The sequence below is a fragment of the Podarcis muralis genome, chromosome 5 (genome assembly GCF_964188315.1).
Source record: "Podarcis muralis chromosome 5, rPodMur119.hap1.1, whole genome shotgun sequence".
Lineage (NCBI taxonomy): Eukaryota > Metazoa > Chordata > Lepidosauria > Squamata > Lacertidae > Podarcis > Podarcis muralis.
The window spans coordinates 13,227,330-13,254,931 of record NC_135659.1 but is presented as its reverse complement, the minus strand read 5'-3'; the positions used below and the strand labels follow the sequence as shown (position 1 = coordinate 13,254,931).

General features: G+C 43.8%; 1 protein-coding gene across 1 annotated transcript in view; it reads right to left on the bottom strand.

The window, feature by feature from the left end:
* Nucleotides 1-9,447: 9,447 nt before the first annotated feature.
* Nucleotides 9,448-27,602, bottom strand: part of NTMT2 (N-terminal Xaa-Pro-Lys N-methyltransferase 2) — a 28,085-nt gene continuing 9,930 nt past the window's right edge. The window contains exons 3-4 of the mRNA XM_077928296.1: nt 13,084-13,333; nt 9,448-10,471 (exon numbers count right to left, since the gene is read on the bottom strand). Coding sequence (XP_077784422.1) covers nt 10,182-10,471; nt 13,084-13,333 — 540 coding nt within the window. The 3' untranslated portion in view covers nt 9,448-10,181. The remainder of the gene's footprint in view (nt 10,472-13,083; nt 13,334-27,602) is intronic.

The following is a 27,602-nucleotide window of genomic DNA, read 5'->3' as shown; positions in this document are numbered from 1 at the left end:
CGGAGAATCTTGCAACCTTGCTTGCCAGGAAAAGCCAATGTCTCCACGGAGAAATCTCAGCGGAGGCTCTTCGTATCAAACCTCAGGCAGAGAAGAAGGGAGTTTGTTCCTGCTTTTTGGATTTTGAGCGAAAGAAAGAAAGAAAGAAAGAAAGAAAGAAAGAAAGAAAGAAAGAAAGAAAGAAAAGAGAAAGAGAGAAAGGCAAAGCCATGTCAATGGGCTAGCTGCTATATGAACCACCCAAGGCAATGGAGCGAAAGTGTCGTCATATTTGGCTAGAGATGGAGACAACTGGAAGGTGCCTGATGGATCCAAAATCCAGTGAAACCACTGGGATTCTGTCTTTTTAAAATAGCAACAGACTGTTGCAGTAGAAAGTTTCATTTTCTTTGAAATAAAAATTTTAAGGTCACACACACACACACACACACACACACACACACATATATAATGTTCATAACTGCATATATAAACCACATGTCTGAAACCCCACAGAAAAAGCCCTGAGACCATTTTGTCCCTCCCAAATTCACCTCAAGTATTTCTCTGCAAGGTCGAAGGAAAATGGAAAACCCTCCCCATTGTCTTTTTGTTCACAAATCCTGTCTTAAGGGTATGAATAGGGTGAGCCTGTGACCTGGCTCAGTTCCTCAGTATTTATCATTACAAAAGACTGGCCAGGCTCCCCAGGTAATCCAATCAAGTGACCATTAACAGGTAACCTGCCAGACAGAAGATAAACAACGCACTCAGATTTCTGTTGTAGGCCGCCCTTTCTGTGATGCAGGTATGATGTATCTGTGGGGTGGTCTTGAGCTACACCCCTTCTATGATGTATGTATGATGTTTCTGGGGGTGGTCTTGAACTCCAGGGCAGGCAATTTAAAATGTCTATATAAGGGCGGGCACACCTTTGTTCTGGGTCCTCCTCCTCTCTCCTGCATGTGGGGGGAGCACTCTGTTGCAACAGTTCAATAAAGATCAGGCTTAGGAGCTGCTTTGCTTCTCAATATTCTCTGGTTGGCCTCTGTTATTTTCTCCAACCGATGGAGAACCTACAAAGGACTCTATGATGGCTTTTGTGTTCCCCATAAGGGAATAAGGGCAGATTTTTGTTTATTACATCTTCATTTGTCTTTTAAAAAATTGTGCTGCCACCACTGCAACAGGGTAAGACCTTGGAGTGAATTTTGTTTCCCCAAAATCACAAACGTGCCTATCCCCTTCAGATGGAGGTATCTGGTATCAGAGAATATGAGTACCCTGGACTTTACCACAATTTCATTTGTGGGTGCATGTATTTAAAATGCAGGTAGGTAGCCGTGTTGGTCTGACGCAGTAGAAATATATATAAAAAATTAAAAATTGTCTAGTGGCACCTTTGTTGTTGTTGTTTAGTCGTTTAGTCGTGTCCGACTCTTCATGACCCCATGGACCAGAGCACGCCAGGCACTCCTGTCTTCCACTGCCTCCCGCAGTTTGGTCAAACTCATGTTGGTAGCTTCAAGAACACTATCCAACCATCTCGTCCTCTGTCGTCCCCTTCTCCTTGTGCCCTCCATCTTTCCCAACATCAGGGTCTTTTCCAGGGAGTCTTCTCTTCTCATGAGGTGGCCAAAGTATTGGAGCCTCAGCTTCAGGATCTGTCCTTCCAGTGAGCACTCAGGGCTGATTTCCTTAAGAATGGAGAGGTTTGATCTTCTTACAGTCCATGGGACTCTCAAGAGTCTCCTCCAGCACCATAATTCAAAAGCATCAATTCTTCGGCGATCAGCCTTCTTTATGGTCCAGCTCTCACTTCCATACATCACTACTGGGAAAACCATGGCTTTTACTATACGGACCTTTGTTGGCAAGGTGATGTCTCTGCTTTTTAAGATGCTGTCTATTTCACTCCTGTACCTCCAACTAAACCTGTGGCTACAAAAAGCCACCAATCGGAATGGTCGGGCCTCTTTTCGTCTGAAAAGCCCCGTACCTCTTCAGCCAGTCGGCTGCCGGCTACAGTACATATTTCTGAAATACTTCTAGATCACATGTTATTCCCCGCTGCCCATACTTAGGGCCTCTCAAATTGCAGTTGAAGTCCACAAGTCTGCATTACAACTGAGTCGGCCCTTAGGTTTGCCTCCCATCCAAATGGCAGTAAGCCTGCTCCCCAAATAACGTCTCAGTCAGTAGGTGGCACTGAGCACTGAAAAGCTGGGGACTCAGGTTTCCCATCAGCAAAGATGGGATGGGATGGCAACAGAAAGCTGTTGGGTGCTCTACAGATTTAAAGAATATGTAGTAAAGGTGAGACTCCAGGACAGAGAGAAAGTTCATAGACAGGATCACGTGCTTCCTTTTTGTTCGTTTGGTTTCAGGTAGGGGCTTCCTTGCCTCTGGAAAGCAAATGTTGGGAGAAAGGAGAGGTTTCTCAATCCGAGCTCCCAAGCCAAAAGAAGGATTAGTGGAAGGAATAGCTCCTGGTGGATAAAGGCCTCGCATGGATTCCTCTTGGCTTTTCACCTTGGCAGTCTTGGCTGGGGATTCTGTGCTACTGAACTCCACACAATGCTGCCTCTGAAAAAGCCGACCGAAGTGCCTGCTGGGAAGAGGTCCCTGACACACCAGTGCCAAAACGTTTAGGCAGGGAATTTGCCCTGGGTGAAGCTTCCAGAGGGCACCATGGATGCCCTGTCTGTTTCTCCCCATTTTACTGTCTGGGCTTCTTTCCAGCTCCCTTCTCTCTCTCCCAGACACCCTTCCCTGCAGCCCTGGGACACCCCTTCACCCCTGTGGTAAGAATTTTAAAGTCTTAGATATATAATAAATGTTCATAAATGTACCAACTAAGCACGTACCTAAATCAGCACAGGAAGACCGACCTGAAACCATTTTTGGTTCCCAAACTGACCCAATGTTTTCTCTGCAAGGTCAAAGGAAAATGGAAAAGCCTCCCCATTGTCTTTTCCTTCACAAATCCTGTCTTAAGGGTATGTCTGTCTGTGTTTATTAGGCTGAGCCTGTGACCTGACTCAGGAACTAAGTATTTATCATTACAAAAGACTGGCCAGGCTCCCCAGCGTATCCAATCAAGTGAGAATTAACAGGTAACCTGTCAGACACACTCAGATTTCTGCTGTAGACCGCCTTTTCTGTGATGTATGTATGATGTGTGGAGGGGTGGTCCAGGGCAGGGAATTTAAAATGTCTATATAAGGGCAGGCACACCTTTGTTCTGGGTTCCTCCTCCTTTCCTGCGTGTGAGGGGAGCACCCTTTTGCAACAGAGCAATAAAGATCAGGCTTCCTAGCTGCTTTGCTTCTCAATATTCTCTGGTTGGCCTCTGTTATTTTCTCCTACCAATAGAGAACCTACATAAGGACTCTATATGGGCTCTTGGATACCCCATAAGGGAAAAAGGGCAGATTTTTGTTTACAACACCCCCAAAACAGGGAGCAAACCCAACCCCAGGAGGGAAGCACCGGTGCAACCCTTTGGAAAGAAAAGGCAACACAGGCACGCACAGCAGTGCAGGGCAGACACTGTGGCTCGGGCACTGCAGGCCCAGGAACTCCCGTGGGGCCAGCGCATACCAGTTATGCCCATCTCAGCTGCCTTCTGGCAGCTGGGGGGGAGGGCACAGCAGTTCGGTGTGCTACGAGCCCAGCCTCGGCCTATGCTGCTGTGATGGCCTGGGAATCGGATTCAGAGGCTGAACCTGAGGAATCCCAGCCTGCACAGGAGTCCCTGCCTCCAGAACCAGCTGAGCCAGGGCTGGGGCCTGAGCCTGAAGGGTCCTCACCTGTGCCAGATCCTCAGGTGCAGACATCTGAAGACACCCCCAGCCATGGCAGCAGCAGCAACAACAACTGGAGGAAGAGCCACCAGCCACCAAAGGTGTGTTGCACCTGGCTCCGTATTCACACACCACCCCCCAAAAAAACTCACACACACCCCTGAACAATTTACACACCTGAAAAAAATTGCATGACCCAAAGTGCCTTGGCCCCTAGGAGTTGGTGCCTATGCAGGTTTCTATGGAGGGCACCCTGTGTGTGTGTGTGTGTCTGTAAAGGTAAAGGTAAAGGAACTCCTGACCATTAGGTCCAGTCGTGGCCGAATCTGGGGTTGCGGCGCTCATCTCGCTTTACTGGCCAAGGGAGCCAGTGTACAGCTTCCGGGTTATGTGGCCAGCATGACTAAGCCGCTTCTGGCGAACCAGAGCAGCGCATGGAAACGCCGTTTACCTTCCCACCAGAGTATAGTACCTATTTATCTACTTGCACTTTGACGTGCTTTCAAACTACTAGGTTGGCAGGAGCAGGGACCGAGCAACGGGAGCTCACCCCGTCGCGGGGATTCGAACCACCAACCTTCTGATCAGCAAGTCCTAGGCTCTGTGGTTTAACCCACAGCGCCACCCGCGTCCCTGTGTGTGTCTGTGTGTCCCTGCAAAACAAATTCCCCCCATCCTGCAAATTCCCTTCCTCTCTAGGAACCTTGCTCGTTTTATCTTTAACCCTTTGAAAGTAAGGCCAAGCTGCACTGCCATCTCCCTCAGGTGTTCAGAGGAGAAGCTAAGGAAGAAAGAAGCCCAGTCCGGGATGCTACTGCCCACCCTATGCCCAATAAGATGCCCAAGCTGGTGCCCCTTCTGAGGGTCTTCTCACCCCATTCAGCTCATGGCAGCCCTGGTCGCCTCAATCCCTCCTGGTCTCAATTGTGCGAGGCTCCAGCAAAGCCCTCCCCACAACACTTACAGTGGGGCTCCCTCCAGTCTGGAGCATGGGTTGGTTGGTGTCTTGCCACAAATGAATCCATGAAATCTTTGAATACCAAGTTTTGTTTTCCTATATAATAATACGTCGCCTGCTTTTTATGCCCTTTAAGAACAAAAGTGTTGAGGTGTATGTGCCAGATTGAGCCTTTGACTGGGCGAAATAAAGCCTAGTTTTACCTCTGGCCACACACAGTCTGCAGTCCACCAGCAATTTGTGATCATGATCTATGTGCATTGATGTATTATTGGTGGCAGGTAAATTGTCCTCAATGAATAGTCCTTGAGGAGAGCAACTCCATCAGCCCCTCCATCCATTCAAAGGGGACTTGCTCTGGAGGTGCAATTTGACTATACAATTCTCTCTCCACCCCCACCCCAATAATTATCTCGTGAAATGTGGATATGCTGTCACACAGTATCAAATGCTATGTTCTCAAGGTTAAGGAGATCAACGTAAATCTTTGCCAAGCACCTCAACTCTTCTCTGTCCAATGATGTATGTAAACGGTGACTCAGTTTCAGCAGCTTTCATATGTGTCAGGATTGGGTCTGTAAAGATGGAAGCAGTTTGCAGGTGAATTGAGCTCTGAAAGAGACACCTGGAAAAAGCTGGAAATTATGTCTAGCCCATCAACACGGTTTTTATGCTGTGATGATACTGTTTTTCCCGAGATGAAAAGAATTGCTTCAACCAGATTTTCTATTTATTTACCAGGGTTATGATGACCTTCCAAAGGAAGAAAGGAACATTTGCAAATAACTGCAGTAGCCTTTTCTTGAGCTTATCACACAATCATCAAAGGAGGAAAAGAAAAGGAGGGAATCAACACAACTGGTTTTAATCACACATAACAGTTAAACGCATTTGACCATTATCTGACAGAGCAACAGGAGATGCTTTATAAAGGAAACAGAAAATCATGATGGTGGCAACATTAGTCAGGATACACATATCGTAGAGATGGCTTTATTACATTAAATGTGAGCAGTGGCGTAGCGCGGGGGGTGCAGGGGGGGCCGGCCGCACTGGACGCAACATCTGGGGTTAGGGCAAATCCACAGGTTGGGGGCGCAAATCCACGGGTTAGGGGGCGCAAATCCACGGGTTAGGGGGCGCAAATTACTTGCCTTGCCCCGGGTGCTGACAATCCACGCTACGCCACTGAATGTGAGACTCTGGTTGTGCCCAATTCGTGTGTCCAATACAAATAGCTAATTATTCCCATGGATACCTTACGTACATTGTTGCTATAGTCACACTGAAGGCCAGGTTTGGCCCATGAGGCCCAGTCCATTATCTCCCACTTGGACTACTGCAATGCGCTCTACGTGGGGCTACCTTTTGAAGGTGACTTGGAAACTACAACTAATCCAGAATGCAGCAGCTAGACTGGTGAATGGGAGCGGCCGCCGAGACCATATAACACTGGCCCTAAAGGATCTTCACTGGCTCCCAGTGCGTTTCCAAGCACTGTATACCTGAAGGAGTGTCTCCACCTCTATTGCTCAGCCCAGACACTGAGGTCCAGCTCCGAGGGTCTTCTGCTGGTTCCCTCACTGTGAGAAGCAAAGTTACAGGGGACCAGGCAGAGGGCCTTCTTGGTAGTGACGCCCTCCCTGTAGAACACCCACCCTTCAGATGTCAAGAAAATAAACAACTAACTGACTTTTAGAAGACTTCTGAAGGCAGTCCTTTTTTGGAAAGTTTTTAATGTTTGTCCTTTTACTATGTTTTTATATGTGCCGTAAGCTGCCCAGATGGACGTGGTATTATGTTGTTGTTGTTCTTACCATTAGACAGTTCTCCTGCACAAAGCCTACTGAAATGAAAAGTGCAAGAGATTAATATAAAATAGGCTTATTTTGGAGACTTTGTAAATAGATTGTGCCCTGTGCATGCTACTTAGTATGCAAGGTTTTTATAGCTGAGGTGCCAAAATTTTGCCAGCAAATCATAAGGTGTAAGAATTTGTTTATTAATTTTTCTGACAGTAACACAACATGCCCCTGTTGGAATTCTCCCTTCCCCTCTGACCTGACATTTCACATGTCATGAGGATTTCTCATGACACCTCCAAAATGCCATGTTTTGCTGGAGGGATTAAGATGCATACTTTAGATTTCCACATTTGAGGTGGGTTAAAGAAGCTGTGGTCTGTAAACCACAGAGCCTAGGGCTTGCCGATTGGAAGGTCGGCGGTTTGAATCCCCGCGATGGGGTGAGCTCCCGTTGCTCGGTCCCTGCACCTGCCAACCTAGCAGTTCAAAAGCACATCAAAAGTGCAAGTAGAAAAATAGGTACCACTCCGGCAGGAAGGTGTTTCCGTGTGTTGCTCTGGTTCACCAAAAGCAGTTTAGTCATGCTGGCCACATGACCCGGAAAAACTGTCTGTGGACAAATGTCGGCTCCCTAGGCCTATACAGCGAGATGAGCGCGCAACCCCAGAGTCGTCCGTGACTGGACTTAACTGCCAGGGGTCCTTTACCTTTACCTTTTTAAAGCACTCTAGCACAATAAATCAACATAGGAAACTTTTTTTTTTTTTTGTAGTGATGGGGAAACGCATTGAAAAATTTGGGATGGAGGAATGGATGAATTATTAACAGGAAGACATATAAACACCCTCAAGAAAATCTGGATGAATGCTCAATAAATCAGTTACAGTGGTACCTCTGGTTACGTACTTAATTTGTTCCGGAGGTCCATTCTTAACCTGAAACTGTTCTTAACCTGAAGCACTACTTTAGCTAATGGGGCCTCCTGCTGCTGCTGCTGCTGCGCAGCCGCCGTGTGATTTCTGTTCTCATCCTGAAGCAAAGTTCTTAACCAGAGGTACTATTTCTGGGTTAGCGGAGTCTGTAACCTGAAGCATATGTAACCTGAAGTGTATGTAACCTGAGGTACCACTGTATTGACAAACTAGAGCTTACTTTAATTGCTGTACTAAAGATGCAGGCAAAAGATCTCTACTCTTATTCTGCCAATAGCCATACATTTTGCCATATGATCTTAGCTAGTTACTACCGGTATATCTTGGGTTCAACCCACCTCATGGGATTGTTGTGAGAATAAAAGGGAGTGAACTACCCCAAGGTCTTTGGATTACATGGAATAATGAAATAAATTTTAGCTTTAACAGTGGCTCTAGCCTAAAGTTACCAGAATTTTTTCAGTGAATCCGGGGACACTTTTCAGCTTCAATTGAAGGGGATGGATTTTGTCAGGGGACTGATTTGTAAATCCGGGGACGTCTGGTAACCTGACTCCAACCACCTGCTTCCATTTATACAAAACTAGAGAAAGATGGGGAGGTTTTGCCTCCCTGGCTACCACAGACTCATTGGGGAGGAATGGTGTGGTATAAATTCAATGAATAAATAAAAATAAATAAACCTACTCTTAATGCCTCGGCTCCTACAAGTGCTTGGGTACTCCTATACAACCATAGCATGCAACCAAAATAGAATATTTTAATTGTCATCGTCAAAGAAATAACTAAATTCCTCATCTATTGTCAGATAACCTTGTAGTCATTTGACTGAATCGTCCTGAATATGTAGCATATGGGCCATTGTATCAAAGCCAGAGGGAGCTAATCTAAAACATTTTCATTCCACATATTCTGCTTCTATTTCTTCTGGGGGTTGTTTAAAGTTTAAAGCTAAATGCGCATAAAATGCTGTGTTTGAATACATTGCATTTAAAATGCTGTAAAGGGAAGAGGTTCCACTATGGCAAAAGCTTCAGAGAACACCAGTATTTTACCGTTTCAATGAGCTAAAAACCAACTGAGGACTTATTGCTGGAAACAGGAGCTTACAGGAAACTGAAACATGAGAAGTCTCTATGTGTTCTTGTTGGGGGTGGCTAGCAGCAGCAGCCATGGCGGAAGAACTGCACATCTATGAACAAGCTTAGGATCTCTCTCCAGGACCAGAGAGAGGAAAGTTTACTGAACTACTTAAAGGCCTCCATCACTTGTTTGCAACCTGTTACTTTGCTATTTTGTAACATCCATCTTATTGTCAGTAGTACCATATTTAAGACTGTTCTGCAGTAAAGCTTTGGAGCTCATTTTGTGGTGGAGAGAATTTGTCTGAGGTGAATGGGCGAAAATGGAAATTGAAGGTTAGATCATTAAGATAAATTATAGAACAAAAATTGAGAAAGATGGAAAGAATTTGCTGAAACAATTAATTGAACTAGAATACAAAAAAGGGAGATGTGAGGAGGTCAATGAAACAAGTAAATGAAAGGTAAAGATATGGAATATTGGATGTGTGTTTTAGTGTTATTGTTTTTTTTTGCTGTATTGTTGTATTGTCTTTTTATGTTTTTCTTTTTATGTATTGTAATGTAGGCTATGTTAAATTTTTTGTTGTTTTGTCTTTTCTCTTTCTCTTTTTCTCTTTTTCCTTTTTTCTGTAATTTCTAAACTTTTAATAAATATCATTTAAAAAAGAGAGAGAGAGAGAGAGAGAATTTGTCTGAGGTGATAAGAAACTACGAACTCCCAGTTGCATGCACCCAGGTTTTCAAGCAACAATTGCCACTGGCATTTGAGTTACTCATGCCCCCCGAATCTCAAACTTTGTGGAAACACCACAGAATGAATACCTTGAATACTATTCTAGATAATGCCCAACAGAAAGGAGCAAGGAACAACCGTAAGTTAGGAACAGAGCAGTGTGTGAAGAAGAACAAAACAAACCAACAAAAATAGCTGTACATTTTTTCTTGCAAGGAAAAAAAAGCAGTTTAAAGGGGGCAGTTTAGAGCTGAAAACAACCAAAGGGGAACAGATTAAGTAACTTATTAAGTAACCTCTCCTTCTTCTGCTCAGACGTGAAGACTGCCCAAGCTGGTTGAGATTAAAACCCAAACGAAAACCCAAAAGGAAGTCATCACAAAGCTCCATGTAACTCTGCCTTGGCCCTTCTAGCCATAATGAGATATTTCAGGAAACATGATCTGTACACTTCCAATCACAATCACATGTACACACCAGCAGCTTAAAACTCAGCGAGATTGTTTCCCCTGCCATGCTTCGAGTCACTTTTCCGTGTACACACCTGAGTGGGGTGTCGGCAATGCTGTTTAGAAAGAGAAGGGTTAAGGTGATTAGAGTTGATTCCAAGAGAAGAGAGGCAAATGGCAGAGAAGGAAATGGCTAGAGTAGATGCTGTTCCAGCCATTATCAGACTGCATAGGACAGCTGTTTGATGGGTCCTCTACACTCATTGCATTAAAAAGAATGACCACCATTCTTCTGAGCTCCGAAAACCATGGAAATGGAAGAGGAAAAACATGGGAGTGTCGCTGCTGTTTTACAACGAGAAATCCAGCCTGGAAACACTACTTCAATTCCCCCCACTTTGTTGCCCTGAATTCCAGCCCTATGTCAACGGCCCTTACAACATCCCATTTCTCATATGGATAGGATTCTTCTGCATGGCTATCATCCAGACCGGTACGCACTGCTCAGGAAAGCCCTCTTGCTTTTCCCGTCTCAGGATGGTGAGGCCGCTCTTTTCAATAAGACTACTGAGGATGTTCAGATCTCGGATGACACTGCTGTCCAACGGATCGAGGACACAGCCCTCCCGTGCCACGTTGTCCTTCAGAATAATGATGCCGTTCTCCTTCAAACCATCCTGGCAGCGAATGAAAAACCCCAGTAAATCCTTATCTGTCAGGTTTCCTGCAGGAGGTCAAAACAGAAGAGGGCTATATTTTTCATAGGAACAGTGGCTTCAGCCTTGCAACAGTATGAAGTTCTTTAAGGTGTAGATGCAATATTTATTATTGCAAATTTTCTGCAATATTGCCACAAGAGACAGAATAGGGGCAAAGTAATTATTTTTTGGGGAGGGAGCACTGCCTTACATCTCTGATTTCTGAAATGAGAGCAGGGGGCAAGCTAGTTATCAGAGGAGTAGATTGCAAACCCCCCCCCCCTTGCTTAGCATCATCCAGGAATGTCTAACAAATAACTATACTTAATATTCTGCAAACTCCACAACTACTTCACTGTGGCACACTTTGGTTAGGGACACATGGACATGTAAATTCTGGTCCGTCCCAGATCTCAGATGAAATGGGACCAAAAAATTATGAGGTGATTCAAGGTTTGCAACTATCCTGTCGTCGTCCCCATTTTTCATTTAAAAACTTCTAAAATAGGATATCCAGTGACCCACATTCTAAGCAGCTGGTTTGTAGGATTCCTTGCCACTACATATTTTGAACGCTCAAAGAGCAAGTCCCCTTTGGAGCAATGGGTCTCGATGGCATTCTGTTGCAAGGCTGTCCTCATGCAAAAGACTGCTTTGCAGTTCAAGGATGCATTCAAAGGAGGCAAATACATTGGAAGTGGGTCCAGAAAAGGGTTGTAAAGGGGTGTGACTCAGAGAGAGAAACATGGAGGGCAGTATTGGACCACATGCCTGTGCTGTAAGCACTGACTACCCAGGGAGTTTTATTAGGAAAATGGGAAGGTACCTTATACCAAGTGCACTGAGTTGGATCTTCTAGAGATAAACCCTTGTTCAGTAGGCCTTGGTTCTGTACCTGCAGCCTGTGATGCAGTGTGTGGCCATGGTCAGTACAAGGTATGAGGAAAGATGGAGAGAGGTAGCCAGAGGACATTTGGTCCACTGATGCCTAGGGCTTATTCACACCTGTTTGCACCACCACTTGCCAAGTGAAACCTCCCCTTCCTCTCTTTTAAATCAGAACCAGTGAATTATTATTATTATTATTATTATTATTATTATTATTATTATTATCATCATCATCATCATTTGTACCCTGCACATCTGGCTGGGTTTCCCCAGCCACTCTGGGTGGCTTCCAACAAAGATTAAAAATACATTAGAACGTCACACATTAAAAACTTCCCTGAACAGGGCTGCCTTCAGATGTCTTCTAAATGTTAGGTAGTTGTTTATCTCTTTGACATCTGATGGGAGGGCGTTCCACAGGGTGGGCGCCACTACCGAGAAGGCCCTCTGCCTGGTTCCCTGTAGCTTTGCTTCTTGCAATGAGGGAACCGCCAGAAGGCCCTTGGTGCTGGATCTCAGTGTCCGGGCTGGACGATGGGGGTGGAGACGCTCCTTCAGGTATACTGGGCCGAGGCTGTTTAGGGCTTTAAAGGTCAACACCAACACTTTGAATTGTGCTCAGAAATGTACTGGGAGCCAATGTAGGTCTTTCAAGACCGGTGTTATGTGGTCTCGACGGCATGAAGTGAAGGCGGTGAAGATCCTGTGTGAGTGCCTGGAGGCGGTTGGAGGATGGATGGCAGCTAACAGATTGAGGTTGAATCCTGACAAGACAGAAGGAGCAGGGGCACAGCCTGGGAGTCATTTTGGACTCACAGCTGTCCATGGAGGCACAGGTCAATTCTGTGTCCAGGGCAGCTGTCTACCAGCTCCATCTGGTACACTGGTTGAGACCCTACCTGCCGGGAGACTGTCTTGCCAGAGTGGTGCATGGCCTAGTTATCTCCTGCTTGGACTACTGCAATGCACTCTATGTGGGGCTACCTTTGAAGGTGACTTGGAAACTACAACTAATCCAGAATGTGACAGCTAGACTGGTGACTGGGAGTGGCCACTGAGACCATATAAAACCAGTCTTGAAAGACCTATATTGGCTCCCAGTACATTTCCAGTATACCTGAAGGAGCGTCTCTACCCCCACCATTCAACCTGGACACTGAGGTCCAGCGCTGAGGGCCTTCTGGTGGTTCCCTCACTGCGAGGAGCGGAGTTACAGGGAACCAGGCAGAGGGCCTTCTTGGTAGTGGCGCCCTCCCTGTGGAACGCCCTCCCACCAGATGTCAAAGAAATAAACAACTATATGACATTTAGAAGACATCTGAAGGCAGCCCTTTAGGGAAGTTTTTAATGACTGATGTTTTAATGTATTTTTAATCTTTTGTTGTAAGTTGCCCAGAGTCAGGTAGAAATAAATTGTTGTTGTTGTTGTTGTTGTTGTTGTTGTTGTTGTTGTTGTGCTGAATCAGAACAAACAGTGGCGGATTGCCATTTGTTCCAATGCAGCACTAAAGAGCATTTTTTTAGGAGGAAAGCAGAGACAAAAGTGCTCCTACCCATGCTTAGAATGCATATGAGACAAGCAGAAAACCACATTGACCCATGCTTTCTAGGTACAGGAAGAGCAGAAGCATGGACAGCCCCTCGCTGCTGCATATCCTGTGTCACTCGCAAAGGCGACCAGTTATGTGCCCTCCCCATAGCTTCTCTTACTCACTCGTTTTTACATGGGGGACCAAATGGCAGAACTGACCTGAAACCCACTGGATCCAGATGACGTCGTATTTCCTAGGCATAGGCGTGAATTCCTGGAGGCTGCAGCAATAGTACATGTCGACTTTTTCTCCCTGACCCTGCAAGTAGTTCTGAGCTTCTGTCAGGAAAACATCCATCATGTCCACCAGCTCCACGTGCTTGAATAAGGGAAGGAGGACATGTTTGCTCACCCTCCCTATTCCTGAGCCGCAGTCAAGAGCGAAGTCGGTGCCCGCTTTGCCAGGCCCCTGCGGAGAGCATGAAAAACAACACTTGAGTGCTCTGGCCTCTCACACTCATTACCTCAGTAAACCTTACGGAAATCTTGCAAGGCCAGTCTTGTCCTTCTGTTATTGTTGAAAGAGGTGTAATAGGAATTTTATGGTCTTAGATATATGGTAATGTTCATAAGTGTACCAACCAAGCACATACATAGATCAGCACAGGAAGGCCAACCTGGAACCATTTTGATTCCTAAACTGACCAAATCTTTTCTCTGCAAGGTCAAAATGGAAAAGCCTCCCCATTGTCTTTTCCTTCACAAATCCTGTCTGTGTTTGAATAGGGTGTGAGCCTGTGACCTGGCCCAGGAACTACCGTAAGTATTTATCATTACAAAAGACTGGCCAGGCTACCCAGGAAATCCAATCAAGTAACCTGCCAGACAGGAGATAAACAAAAACAGGAGAATAACAAAACTAAAAATTCTATTTTGGACCACCTTTTCTGTGATGTAGGTGTGATGTATCTGAGGGATGGTCTTAGGTTACACCCCTTCTGTGATGTATGTGTGATGTTTCTGGGGGTGGTCTTGATCTACAGGATGGGAATTTCAAAAGTCTTTATAAGGCCTTGCACACCATTTTTCTGGGTCCTCTTCCTCTCCTGCGTGTGAGGGGAGCACCCTGTTGCAACAGATCAATAAAGATCAAGCTTACTAGCTGCTTTGCTTCTCAATATTCTTTGGTTGGCCTCTGTTATTCTCTCCTACCAATAGGGAACCCACGTAAGGACTGTATATGGGCTGTTGGATACCCCATAAGGGAAAATGGAAAATTTTTGTTTACAACAGAGGCAAGGAAGAGAAACAGTGGATTGCCCAAAGCATTCACACCAGATACAAAACCCTTTCCTTTTTTAAAAAAATAAACAAATAAATTGTTTTTACATTTTATATTTTACAAACAATAACCAAAAAGCAAAAGACAAAAAGAAACAGAATACAAACAACGTATCCCAGGGGTCAGCAAACTTTTTCAGCAGGGGGCCGGTCCACTGTCCCTCAGACCTTGTTGCGGGCCGGACTATATTTTGAATTTTTTTTTAAAAAATGAATGAATTCCTATGCCCCACAAATAACCCAGAGATGCATTTTAAATAAAAGGACACATTCTACTCATGTAAAAACATGCTGATTCCCGGACCGCCCACAGGCCGGATTTAGAAGGCGCTTGGGCCGGATCCGTGCCCCGGGCCTTAATTTGCCTACCCATGACGTATCGCCTTTGACTTCCCTCCCCTCACCTTTTATGGATCCTTATGTTATTATTTTCCCTCTGCTTCTTCTCAAAAAGTCCAATTATTATAAAGCCTTAATCAATCCGTAATTCAGTTTTTTTACAAGGTTCCTGCCAATCCCACTAATATGTGTAATTGTTTGCAATATTTTTTCAAATGCATTCTATACTTTCCCCATGCCTTATTCAAGGGGGCTGAAACCCTTTCCGCCCCCTATAGCTGCCCCCTCCTTGACCCTGTGGGGATATATAGAATAACAACAGATTCACATGGAAATGACTTCCCTGTTGCTCCACTATACCACAGGAGCGATGAAATTAAAGTCCCCTCCCAACCATTGCCGCCATATATATAGGAGCTATCGTAGGGCAGAGTTTGGCTCTAAATAGTCTCCCTCTAACATTACTAATAGTTGTAAATCATGTCAGGTGCCCATATGCCATTTCTACTTGGGCTGTGCTTCAGTGATTAATTCAGCAGATTATTAAGGTCAAACCAGGGGCAAACAGACAGTGTCATAGCTATAAATATCCCTGGTTGCAGAGAGTAATTGTAGAATGAGCTCAGTGGACATTCTGCCCCTTCCCACTTTGCTCTGCTGATGGTGCTGTCCTCAACATAAGCAGGCAACACAATTTAATTTACTTTTTTTAGAAGGAGAAGAGGAAGAGTCCTTAGTTCTCACGCAGATGTCATGGGAACAGATGTCAAATCCTCAGGCAGGTATAAAAAAGGTAAAGGACCCCTGACAGTTAAGTCCAGTTGCAGATGACTCTGGGGTTGCAGCGCTCATCTCGCTTTACAGGGCAAGGGAGCCAACGTTTGTCCGCAGACAGTTTTTCCGGGTCATGTGGCCAGCATGACTAAGCCGCTTCTGGCAAACCAGAGCAATGCACTGAAACACTGTTTACCTTCCCGCCGGAGCGGTACCTATTTATCTACTTGCAATTTTTTGGCGTGATTTCGAACTTCTAGGTATAACAGGTGGTTTTCATGCCAGAGGCAACAATTGTCGAAACGACCGGCTGTATGGAATGTCTACTATCACCTTTAGGACAAGATGCCATTTTAGAAGTACACAAAGTCTCTAACTCAGGAGTGGCTAACCTGTTAAATCTAAGAGCTGCACACCAGCCGAAAGTGGGTGTACGCACTTTGCATGCACACACTTATGGAGAATACACACAGATGCCACCTCCTTGGCTGTTCTGTGCTGCAAGCACAGCAGTGGGGATCATTCGGTGTAAATCCTACCAAATTCAAGTTGTTGCAATACGATAAAACACCATATGAACAAATGGAAAGCAATTTTTAAAAACCAGTCAAAACTCACAGGGCATCTATCACATGACAATGGCTACGGCTACAAAGACCCTCAGCAATTTTCGAGGAGTCGATGAAGAGAGAGGGAGGCGTTTGGTAAACTCTGATTTTGCCTATTCCCACATGGTTCCACACTTCCAATTATATTCACAAAGCAGAGCATTTTGTATAACATCCTATGATGAATTTCAGAGACACAAGAAATTTCAGATGTTATGAATGCAATTGAATAGGCATGCAAATCCATCTGAATAACAGAGCACGTGGAGTCATTTTAATTTACACCTAAGCACACTCACCGAATAGACAGTGTTGGGAACGGAAGTTCAGCTTTCAATTTCATTTTTTCATTTACATTTATTTTATTTTTTTTTGTACATAATTTTTATTAATTTGCATATTAAAAAATGTAAAATATAAGAGTTACATTCTCATTTTCACAGATTGTTTAGTATAACTTCCTTCAACCTTTCCACAAATCATCCGTAATATCCTTATAAAAGTTCGCATTTTTTGGTTTGTATTGCCATTGATCATCCTAATTCTTCTCTTTCTCCTTTGACAATACCCTTTTCTTTTTACAGAGCTCCTTTGAAACCCACTAGTGTTATCTGTCCTTCACTCAAGTTTTCCAGATAATTCGTAAAATTTTCCCAATCCTTAATGAACCTCTGGTCTTTGGAATATCTAATTTTCCCTGTCATCTTGTCCATCTCCGCGTAGTCTAACAGTTTTGCTCTCCATTCCTCAATTGTCGGCAAGTTCTCAGATTTCCAATTTTGGGCTAATAAGATTCTTGCAGCCGTTGTTGCGTACAGGAAAAACAATGATCTTTCTTTTTTATCTCCCTTCCTACCAATCCCAACAGAAAGGCCTCGGGTCTTTTAACAAAAGTATATCTTAAATTTTTTTTCATTTCATTATACACCCCCTCCCAGAACCCTTTAACCCTTTGGCATTCCCACCACATATGGAAGAAGGACCCCTCCCTTTCTCTACACTTCCAGCATTTGTTACAAGTCCCATACATTTTGGCTAATTTTGCAGGTGTTATATACCATCGGTAAAACATTTTCATTAGGTTCTCCTTTAATGTCACACAGGCTGTAAACTTAAGGTGTGTTTTCCAAAGTTTCTCCCACTCTTCGGCATATATGTTGTGACCGATGTCTCTAGCCCAATGTATCGCTACCGACTTTACTTCTTCATCTATTAGATTCCACTCTAGTAGCTGGTTATACATTTTAGACAAAATTTTATGGTTATTATTCAATATCTCAGTCTGGAATCTAGAATCTTTGTCAGCATATCCTTTGTCTGTAATGTCTTTCCTAAACATTCCATTTAACTGGAAATAATGCAGCCAGTCGTATACTTTCTCCTTAACCTGATCGTATGGCTTTAACTTCCACTTCCCTTCTTCTTTCGTTAACAGTTGTTCGTATGTGGCCCAATTATCTCTCATGTTTATCTTTTTCACACTCATCACTTCTAACGGCGATAGCCAATGGGGTGTTTTAGGTTCTAACATATCTCTGTTCCTCTCCCACACTTCAATCAGTGGACCTCTAAAAATGTGGTTCTCGAAGCCCCTGTGTACTTTCCTCTTCCCGTGCCATAAATAGGCGTGCCACCCAAATCTGATATTGGATCCCTCTAAATCTAGCACCTCCTTATCTTCCAGTTTTATCCAAGTTTTGACCCAGCATAGGCAAGACGCCTCATAATATAATTTCAGATCAGGTAGGGCGAAGCCCCCCCTTTCCTTCGCATCTGTCAACAGTTTAAATTGGATCCTTGGTTTCTTACCCTGCCAGACGAATTTTGAAATCACTTTCTGCCAATCTTTGAATATTTTTATGCCCTTAATTACAGGAATATTCTGGAAGAGAAATAACATTTTTGGGAGCACACTCATCTTGATTGTGGCTATTCTGCCCCAGAATGACAGTTTCAGCCTGCCCCACGTTTCAATATCTTTCTTGACTCCTTTCCATACTGTCTCATAGTTGTTTTTAAAGAGGTCTATGTTTTTTGGTGTTACCCATATTCCTAGATATTTAACCTTCCTGGCCACCTCTATCTCCGTTGCATTTTGTAATTCTTCGATTTTGTCTGTCTCCATGTTCTTTACTATAATTTTTGTTTTCCTTTTATTTAATTTGAAGCCGGCCACTTTTCCAAACTGATCAAACTCTTCAAGTACCTCTTTTGTTGAGTTTATTGGGTCCTCCATTGTTATAACCAGATCATCTGCGAATGCCTTTGTTTTATATTCGTTCTGCCCAACTGTTACCCCTTTTATCCCTCTGTTTCCTCTTATTGAATTTAGAAGAACTTCTAACACCATAATAAATAACAGTGGGGACAGAGGGCATCCCTGCCTTGTTCCTTTTGCTATTCTTATTTCTGGGGTCTCCACACTATTTATTATCAGTTTTGCCTTCTGTTCCGTGTATATTGCCTTTACCCCATTATAAAACTCAGTGCCGACCTCCATATGTTCCAGTTGTTTCAGCAGGAAATCCCAGATTATATTGTCGAATGCTTTCTCTGCATCCACAAATAACAGCAAGCCTTGTTTATCGCACCTATCCGATAGATATTCTATAATGTTTACTATGTTTCTTATGTTATCCTTCATGTGCCTTCCTGGCAAAAAGCCAGCTTGGTCTTTATGTATGCTTTCTATCAGTATATTTCTCAATCTCCTTGCCAAAACTCCCGCAAAGATCTTATAATCTATATTTAGTAGGGAGATCGGTCTGTAATTTTTGATCTGTTGTAGGTCTGAGTCGTGTTTGGGTATTAAGGTAATTAGCGCCTCCTTCCATGTCTCTGGTAGTTCTCTTTCTTTAAGAATATTATTCATTACTTCTTGCAACGGAGTCAACAAAATTGGCTCCATTTCTTTATAGTAACTACCGGTGAACCCGTCTGGGCCTGGGGCTTTCCCTTTTTTTAAGTCCTTTATTATTTCTTTAATTTCGTCTGCCTCTATTAGGGCACTCAGTTTTTCTTTCTCCAGTAACGAAATCTTTTTGATGTTCTTCCCTTTTAAATATTTTTCTATTTTCCTCAGATTATTCTTTTCATTTTTTTTGTAGAGACCTCTGTAAAAGTCCAAAAAGGCCTTTCTTATTTCTTTGGGATTATTTATCACTTCTCCCTCCACCTCAATCTTATTTATTGTGTTCTGTTCCTTCCTTTTTTTTAGCTGCCAGGCTAGTAATTTTCCTGATTTGTTAGCGTATTCAAAGCTTTTTTGTCTTAATTTTTTAACCTTCCATTCTATTTCTCTGTTTATCAGCATTGCCAACTGGGACTGTAGAATCTTAATATTTTCTTTTATGCTCTTATTTTTCGGGTTTTTAACTAATTTTTGTTCGTTGTCCATTATTTGCTGTAATATTTCTTTTTTCCCTTTTTCTCTTTTTTTATTCTTAATTGCACTCTGTTGGATGAAGAAGCCCCTCATCACAGCCTTGCCTGCATCCCACACCACCTTCGGTTTGGTACCTTTGCCTAAATTGTCCTCAAAGTATTCTTTTAGCTTTCCCTGCGCTTTCTCTATAATCTCTGAATCATCTAGCAGGTAGTCTTTCATTTTCCATCTATATGATCTTTCCTCCAACCCTTTCAATTCCATTTTTACTGGATTATGATCCGAAATCGTTTTGGGCAGAATCTCCACCCGTGTAGCTCTTGGAACTAGTTCTGCCATATCTGATCTAATCTTGAAAATGAATCATTTGGTTCCGAGTGGAAAGTATACTGTTTTTCCAGAGGGTATTTAAATCTCCATATGTCCACCAAATTAAAGTTATGGACCAGTGAGAAAAAGGTTTGGGGTAGCTTTCCTTCCTTGCCCGCTCCATCCCTTAGCCTGTCAGTGTCTAGCGACACCACGCCGTTCATATCTCCTAGTAAAATTATTTTCTGGTCAGCGTATTCACTCAGTTTCCCCTCTAATGTGCTGTAGAACTCTGATTTATTATTATTTGGTGCATATATCCCCACTATTATTACATTTTCTCCTTGCCAATTAATTTGAACTGCTACTATCCTCCCTTCTTCGTCTTTAAAAATTTGTTGTGCTTCAATTTGTTTTCTAATGTAGATGACCACCCCCCTTTTCTTCTTTTTGTCTGACGATACAAATTCATTTCCCAATCTTTTATTTATCAGAACTCTTTTATGTTTGCTTGCTATGTGGGTCTCTTGTAGGCAGATAATATCTAGACTTTCTTTTTTTAAGATATACTCAATTTTATTCCTCTTTTTCTTATCGTTCATCCCATTGATATTCCAGCTCCAGATTTTTAACACCATATGCTTGCCTATGTAAAAAGTCTACCGCCTCTCTCTAGTTTTTTCCCTCTCCTCCCTCTTCCTCTTCCTCTTCCTCTCCTTCTGTCCTCTCTGTTTCTTCTTCTGAATCTTCCCTGCCTTCTGTCTCCTCACTTTTGTCTTCCTCTTTATGAACTTTCAATTCTTTGTATTTTCTTAAAAATTTACCAGTTTCTTCTGGGCTTATCAATTTTTGCCTCTTACTCCTATAAGTAAAGGAGATTCCTTCAGGGAACTCCCATTTGAATTCAATGTTATTCCTCTTCAGAGTCTGTACCAGTTCTTTATATGGATCTCTACGTTTAAGCAGCCTGACTGGGATGTCTTTAAAGATTATAATGTAATTTCTGCCAATATTCAGCCTTTTTTCTTTGTTTTTCTGAAGAATCATATTCCTCATTTCCCTTTCTTTAAATATGACTAGACAGTCACCTACAAATCTTTTATTTCTGGCTGTTTTGGCTTTCAGTCTGAATGCAGATTGTACTGCATTCGCCATCTCTTCTGTTGGGATCTCCAGCCATAGGGCTAGTTCTGTTATTAATTTCACTTTTATGTTTTCACCTTGTACTTCTGGCACAGCTCTTAGCCTTAAATTAACTTCCTTCCGTCTTAGTTCATTCATAGCAATTAAGTCTTTCATTTCCTCTTGGTTCTTGTTCAACTCCAGGATCTCAGCTTTCATCTTATCCTCCTCCCGTCTCACATCTTTCATTTCTATCCTTGTCTTTTTCAGACCTTCCTCCACCGCTTGCGTCCTCCTAAATACCTCTTTCAGTTGACCCTTCAATTCATTAACTGTTTCGTCTATCTTTTTGTCCATTTTCCCAATTCTATTGTCTACTTGTTCTAATTTAAACTCAAGATTTTTCTCACTTTGTCTAATCTCCGCAAACATTCTTAAGATGTCTGCTTTGAAATCTATTTCTTGTTTAGATCCCTTTCTGTCCGCTGGTGTTCCCCCCTCTGGTCTTTTCCCAGTGTTTGACATTCTGAGGTACTTGGCAACACCAAATATGCAGTAAATGTCAAATATCAACTAATATCAAATACCAAATATCAGATATCAAATACCAAATACTCAGTAAATATAGGTTACTAAATACACCAGATATACAATAAATACAAAATCTTGGTTTCTAATACCCGTTGGACCCGTTGGACAGTGTCCGTTTGGCCTTTGTGGCCTCCACCCGGTATATTCTAATTGCCCCTTGACAGTTCTCGAGAATCAACTCAGTTCCTTTGCAGTAACCTATTTTTTTTGGGGGGGGAAGGTCTTTGAGTTTCTATACTCTCCTAGGGATAATGGAGAGAGTAATCTTAAATGAGATCTTGTGAGTTACAATTGGGAGTGAAGGCTCACACCTTGTTAGATCCTGAGGTTTGCGCTTTGGAGAAAAAACAGAAAAACAGAAGTATATGTTAAACAGCAAAGATATACTAAGAGAAAAAAAGAAGAAATTCTAAGTTGAAGTACTATATTCTGTCCACCAGGTGGCTCCCTCTTGTGCTGCTCTGCATCAAAATCAGTCTATCCTCGGAAGCAGCCTAGGCGGCAACCTGGGAGGTCTAGCTGGAGGGGAAGAGAGTCTATTTTTCATTCAATAAATAGCCATCCAGAGTCAAAAAGTGGAAAGATCCCTTCCAACTTAACGCTAGTATGCCCGCAAAAAGATGGATAAACAGGGGAGCGTAAGAAGACCATAAGCCAGTCAGGATCACGCTGCAAAGGTATGTAGTCTTGGTAAATTGGCCGCTGCAGCACTTCCGTTTCTCCTAGCAGCGTCAGCTCTTTCTCTTACGCTCGAAAATAAGCTTCTTCTTCGCCTCCCCCCTCAGTTCATTAGGCAGTATCGCTGTAGAATCTTTACCCTTCTGTTCCCTGTTTTAAGCAGTCCTATGTTTTGAATAGGAACCAAGTACTCTAATGGAAAAGTCTTTCAGGGAAACAAAGTAATCACTAGGGGCACTCACTTTCTTTTTCGCGCTCTGCTGCTCTTTGCGTGTTCGCTGATTCCGGACAAAGGCTGAACTCCGTATCCAAATTATTTTCACCGGGTTTCTCTGTTTCCAGAAGTGTTAGTCCCCTTCAATTTAACTTGCTCCCCGGTTTTCCTGTGCTTGAGAGCGGTGCGCTAGCCCTCGGCGAGATCGGGGCTTTCCGCTACCTGGGAGGGTAAATATGGCTGCCAGGACCCGCCGCCCGACACCGCCGTTCTCTTCGCCTCTTTTGGAGGTTACCTGACGGCATGGCGAGCTGCAAACGGTCTCTGCTGGCCCCCTGTACCTCCGAACACCCTCCTGAGGTGTAGTGGGGTGCTTTTCCGCCCTTCGGCACCCCCTTTTCCTCCCTTTGTAGGTCGGGATTCGAGCTCTCCACCAAATCCCTTCTCGCTGCGAGGACGCGCTCCACCGGAAGTCCCATTTACATTTATGATAAGCAGTATAGAGTTGAGACTCTAGGAAACTGGGAAGGGATTAAAGGCAGGACAGAAGCACCAGTTGCCATTGTTGTTTTAAATTCCATTAACTCACACTAAAGAAAATGAATATGAATTAGGAATAATTTATATCTACTGCAATCCTGCTCAGACAGCCACAAAACATTATCTAGTAGTGTAAGCAGCCTAGGGGTCATTTTGATCTCACAGCTGTACATGAAGGTGCAGGTTAATTCTGCGTCCAGAGCAGCTGTCTACCAGCTCCAACTGATACACTGGCTGAGACCCTAGCTGCCCATAGACCATCTTGCTGGAGTGGAACATGCTCTGGTTATCTCCTGCTTGGACTACTGCAATGAGCTCTACGTGGGGCTACCTTTGAAGGTGACTCAGAAACTTCAGCTAATCCAGAATGTGGCAGTTAGACATGATTGGCAACAACAGCCGCCAGGATGAACGCTCTCGCCATCCCTATGTGAAGGGTATTCCGTTAAAGGAATCCAGGGACTCAATGGTTTGGCCAACCCCTGAGAGGGGGTTGTGCCCGTGCCTGAGTCCAGGGGGACATTTGGGTGGGGGAGATAGCTTGTTCCCGGCTTTCCACTTATCCAGGTGTTCACCCTTGGCTGACCTATGCTGGAACCCTGGGTCAGCGCTACCTGCATGGCAGGGAGCTAGTCGAACCAGAGCCTATGCAACCAGTCACTTTCTGTAATCAATAAAATTGTGGCCTAAATTCTGCCAAAAACCGAACCAAAATTTGAGTCAAGTGTGAATTTATTTAAGGGGAGGTTTCTGGGTCTGAACACGCAAATGAGTGGGCAACTCAATGCTATCCATGAAGAAAACGCAAATTGCCATTTGCTCTCATTGAATGCTAAACAGTGCTCCCTGTGCCCTCCGGTGTGGGGGGGGGGGGAGAGAAGCAGTGGGACAAGAGGAATTGAGGATAAGGGCTTAATCTATTTAGCAGTATGTACTCAACAGGATCTAGGACGTTATTGTCTAGAATATCATAGAATCATAGATTTGTAGCCACCTATTTCAGCCATGGGACGCGGGTGGTGCTGTGGGTAAAAGCCTCAGCGCCTAGGACTTGCCGATTGAAAGGTCGGCGGTTCGAATCCCCGCGGCGGGGTGCGCTCCCGTCGCTCGGTCCCAGCGCCTGCCAACCTAGCAGTTCGAAAGCACCCCCGGGTGCAAGTAGATAAATAGGGACCGCTTACCAGCGGGAAGGTAAACGGCGTTCCGTGTGCTGCGCTGGCTCGCCAGATGCAGCTTGTCACACTGGCCACATGACCCGGAAGTGTCTGCGGACAGCGCTGGCTCCCGGCCTCTAGTGTGAGATGAGCGCACAACCCTAGAGTCTGTCAAGACTGGCCCGTTCGGGCAGGGGTACCTTTACCTTTACCTATTTCAGCCATGCGATAGGACTCTGAAATCTTCACCAGAAGTTTGCACTTCCTTGGTCCCCATTCATTTAGAGTAGCTCTCAGTGATATTCTCCTTGAACCTTATGCCAAGCTCCAAAAATACACACAACACCAATGCCAATAATGAATTAAGACTTAACTCATTCCTGGTGCTTATGGTTCATGTTACTGTGTGAGACACCATCCATAGATTACACCCATGCTTTATGTCACAAGTTTCAAAGAGAAACTGCTGACAGTTTTGGAGACAGAACTTTATTAAAACTTAGAGCTAAACTCACATACAAACCTGGCATGTAGGTTGTACACAGGAAAGGAAGGTCAGTCTGAACTGAGCACCCTCCCTCCACTAACAGAGAATCGTGGTAATTATATTTCGTATTTATATAGCACATTCTAATTCACAAAGTTCTTCAAGTATGTTATCTTTTTGTAAACATCGCTGCAGTGTAGGTGAGGAATGGAGGAGAAATTTGATGTAGTTCTCTAATAATAATAATAATAATAATAATAATAATAATAATAATAATAATAATATATTTTATTTATACCCCGCCCTCCCCAGCCGAAGCCAGGCTCAGGACGGCTAACAACAATAAAATAATACAACATTCTAAAATCATTTCATTATAAAATTAATTCAAATCAAATTGATGGCAACCATTGGGCTAGAGTTCTGTGCAGATTGCCAAAAGAGGGAGTCAGGCTGTGCCCTGGCCAAAGGCCTGGTGGAACAGCTCTGTCTTGCAGGCCCTGCGGAAAGATGTCAAGTCCCGCAGGGCCCTACTCTCTTGTGACAGAGCATTCCAACAAGTTGGGGCCAGTACTGAAAAGGCCCTGGCCCTAGTTGAGACCAATCTAACCACCTTGCGGCTTGGGACCTCCAAAGTGCTGTTATTTGTGCACCTTAAGGTCCTCCACGGGGCATACCAGAAGAGGCGGTCCCATAGGTACGTGGGTCCTAGGACGCATAGGGCTTTAAAGGTTAAAACCAGCACCTTAAACCTGATCCTGTACTCCACCGGGAGCCAGTGCAGCTGGTATAGCACCGGGTGAATGTGATTTAAAGGCGAATCTACCTAATTTGCACTTTCTGAAACAATGTGTGGGCCAAAACACAACCGTCCTTCAATATTTGCACTTCTCTGAATCTTTGTAGTGAGGTTCTCTGGCCAGGCAATGTGTAAAAAAAAAAAATGCACACGCTAGGGCGAAGTGTGTTAGTTAAAATAACATACAAGCATGCATATTAAGGAAAATTGCTTTGTGAAAATGTATATAGTAGACAAAATTGCACACAAATGTGTATATTGGAGATATCCGCACAAAATTGCTAATGAATTCTCCACATCCCCACTCCATAAACTGTGGGAATGTGGAGAACTGAACTGAAGACTGGAAAAATGAGAAACTCAGAAAAACAGAAATTGGCCAACACATCCATCCATCCATCCCTAAATGTAAGGTAAAGGTAAAGGGACCCATCACCATTAGATCCAGTCGTGACCGACTCTGGGGTTGCGGTGCTCATCTCACTTTATTGGCCGAGGGAGCCGGCGTACAGCTTCCGGGTCATGTGGCCAGCATGACTAAGCCACTTCTGGCGAACCAGAGCAGCGCACGGAAACGCCGTTTACCTTCCCGCTGGGGCGGTACCTATTTATCTACTTGCACTTGATGTGCTTTCGAACTGCTAGGTGGGCAGGAGCAGGGACCGAGCAACAGGAGCTCACCCCGTCGCGGGGATTCGAACCGCCAACCTTCTGATCAGCAAGTCCTAGGCTCTGTGGTTTAACCCAAAGCGCCACCCGCGTCCCTTCCCTAAAGGTAGGTGTGAATTATTACCCCTATCTCACTGACTGGGTAGTTGAAGCTGAGTCTACGGCTTGCTTAAGGTCACATAGCAAATTCCTGGCAGCAGCAAGATTAATAAAAACCATTGGCTTCCTGGCTCGGTCACTTGGTCCCTATGCTAGCTCTTACCTTGAGCATGAACTGGAGTCTATGTGTGAGAAGGCTGCACTCATGAAAGCCATCCATATTTTATGGCTCTGCTGCATGCGCAGCCTTATGCGCTGGTGCCAGATGTGACTTGGCTCTAAGGAATCACGAAATGACAACACAGCATGAGAACGAAATCTAAATACGTAAATGAGTAGCTCTTTGGAATTTCGGGTTGATTAAATTCGTAACTTTTTGCTGTACAAGCAACCATATAAATGTGACTGCTTCCAAGTCACTGAACAGTTTGATCGTTGCTAAAAGTCGCAGTGAACACGGTGACTGAGTGAAAGGATTAAGTACCACTTGGGAGCTGTTTAAGATAACCAAACAGCCCTGAAGTGGAATTTATTACACTTAATCCTTGTTCTGGCTCCAGCACCACTGAGGAGTTACAAACCTCTACAACTAAATTACTATTATTATTTCAGATATTTCTGATTGATATTGTAGATTAGGACCTTTTGACATCTTCTCAGGAAAGTTTTGTTACTTTCAAGCGACTAACTTTTTTATATTGATACATGCCACTCCTGTCTCTGGGCAGTGTGGGATTTCAGGGGTTCCAGACAGGTAGGCAGGTTTTGTTTTTCCCTTTGGGAGTAAATCACAGCAGAGACTGTGGTGTGTGGCCCTCCAAATATTGCCGAGCATATTATGCATTCCTGGCTGAGGCTAATGCAAGTCGAGAGTCCATCAACATTGAGGAGGGCACATTTCCATGCTGCTCTGCCAGACAACTGGAGGATTTCAATACTGTCATCTGTGTGCATGGTTTCAGTTGTCATTTTCAAAATCGCCTTTATATTTAACATGGATTGATTTCTATTCTGCAGTGTATTTCTAATTGGTTTTAAATTCGGTTTGCTTAAATGTCTTTTATTGGTTTCGTACATTGCTTTGGGGGCTAATTTTTTGCAGAAAGGCAATTGAGAACTGTAATAAAATACATAAATAAATCAACTGGTTGTCTGAGATACATCTTTCCAGTCTGTTTAACTTTTCCTTAAATGAGTCCCAGGCTTAGTGGTGTGTTTTTTCCCCAAAAGTTATTTTTCCTTCCTATAGGTCTATTCCTTCTTTAAAAATTAACCAAATACTGACAGTCAGGCATCTCAGGGCAGCCGAATTATATTATTGCATTGCCACACCTGGTGGAAGGCATGAGAAACGCACCGAAGGAACATAAAACTGCTACCCAGGGAAACGTGCAACCGGTTCAAGTCTCTGAGATAAAGAGTTGCAGATTGTCATGGCTGACCGGAACAAATGTACAAAAGCCATCACTGCTATCTTGCAAGGAGTCACTGAAATATCTTGTCATTGGAAAAATGTGATTTCCTGTCCTTACCCTCAGCGAATATGTATATAGCCAGCAACACACTTCCAAATGCAAGTTTCAAATTTGTGGGCTATTTTCCCTCAAAGACGTTTACACACACACACCG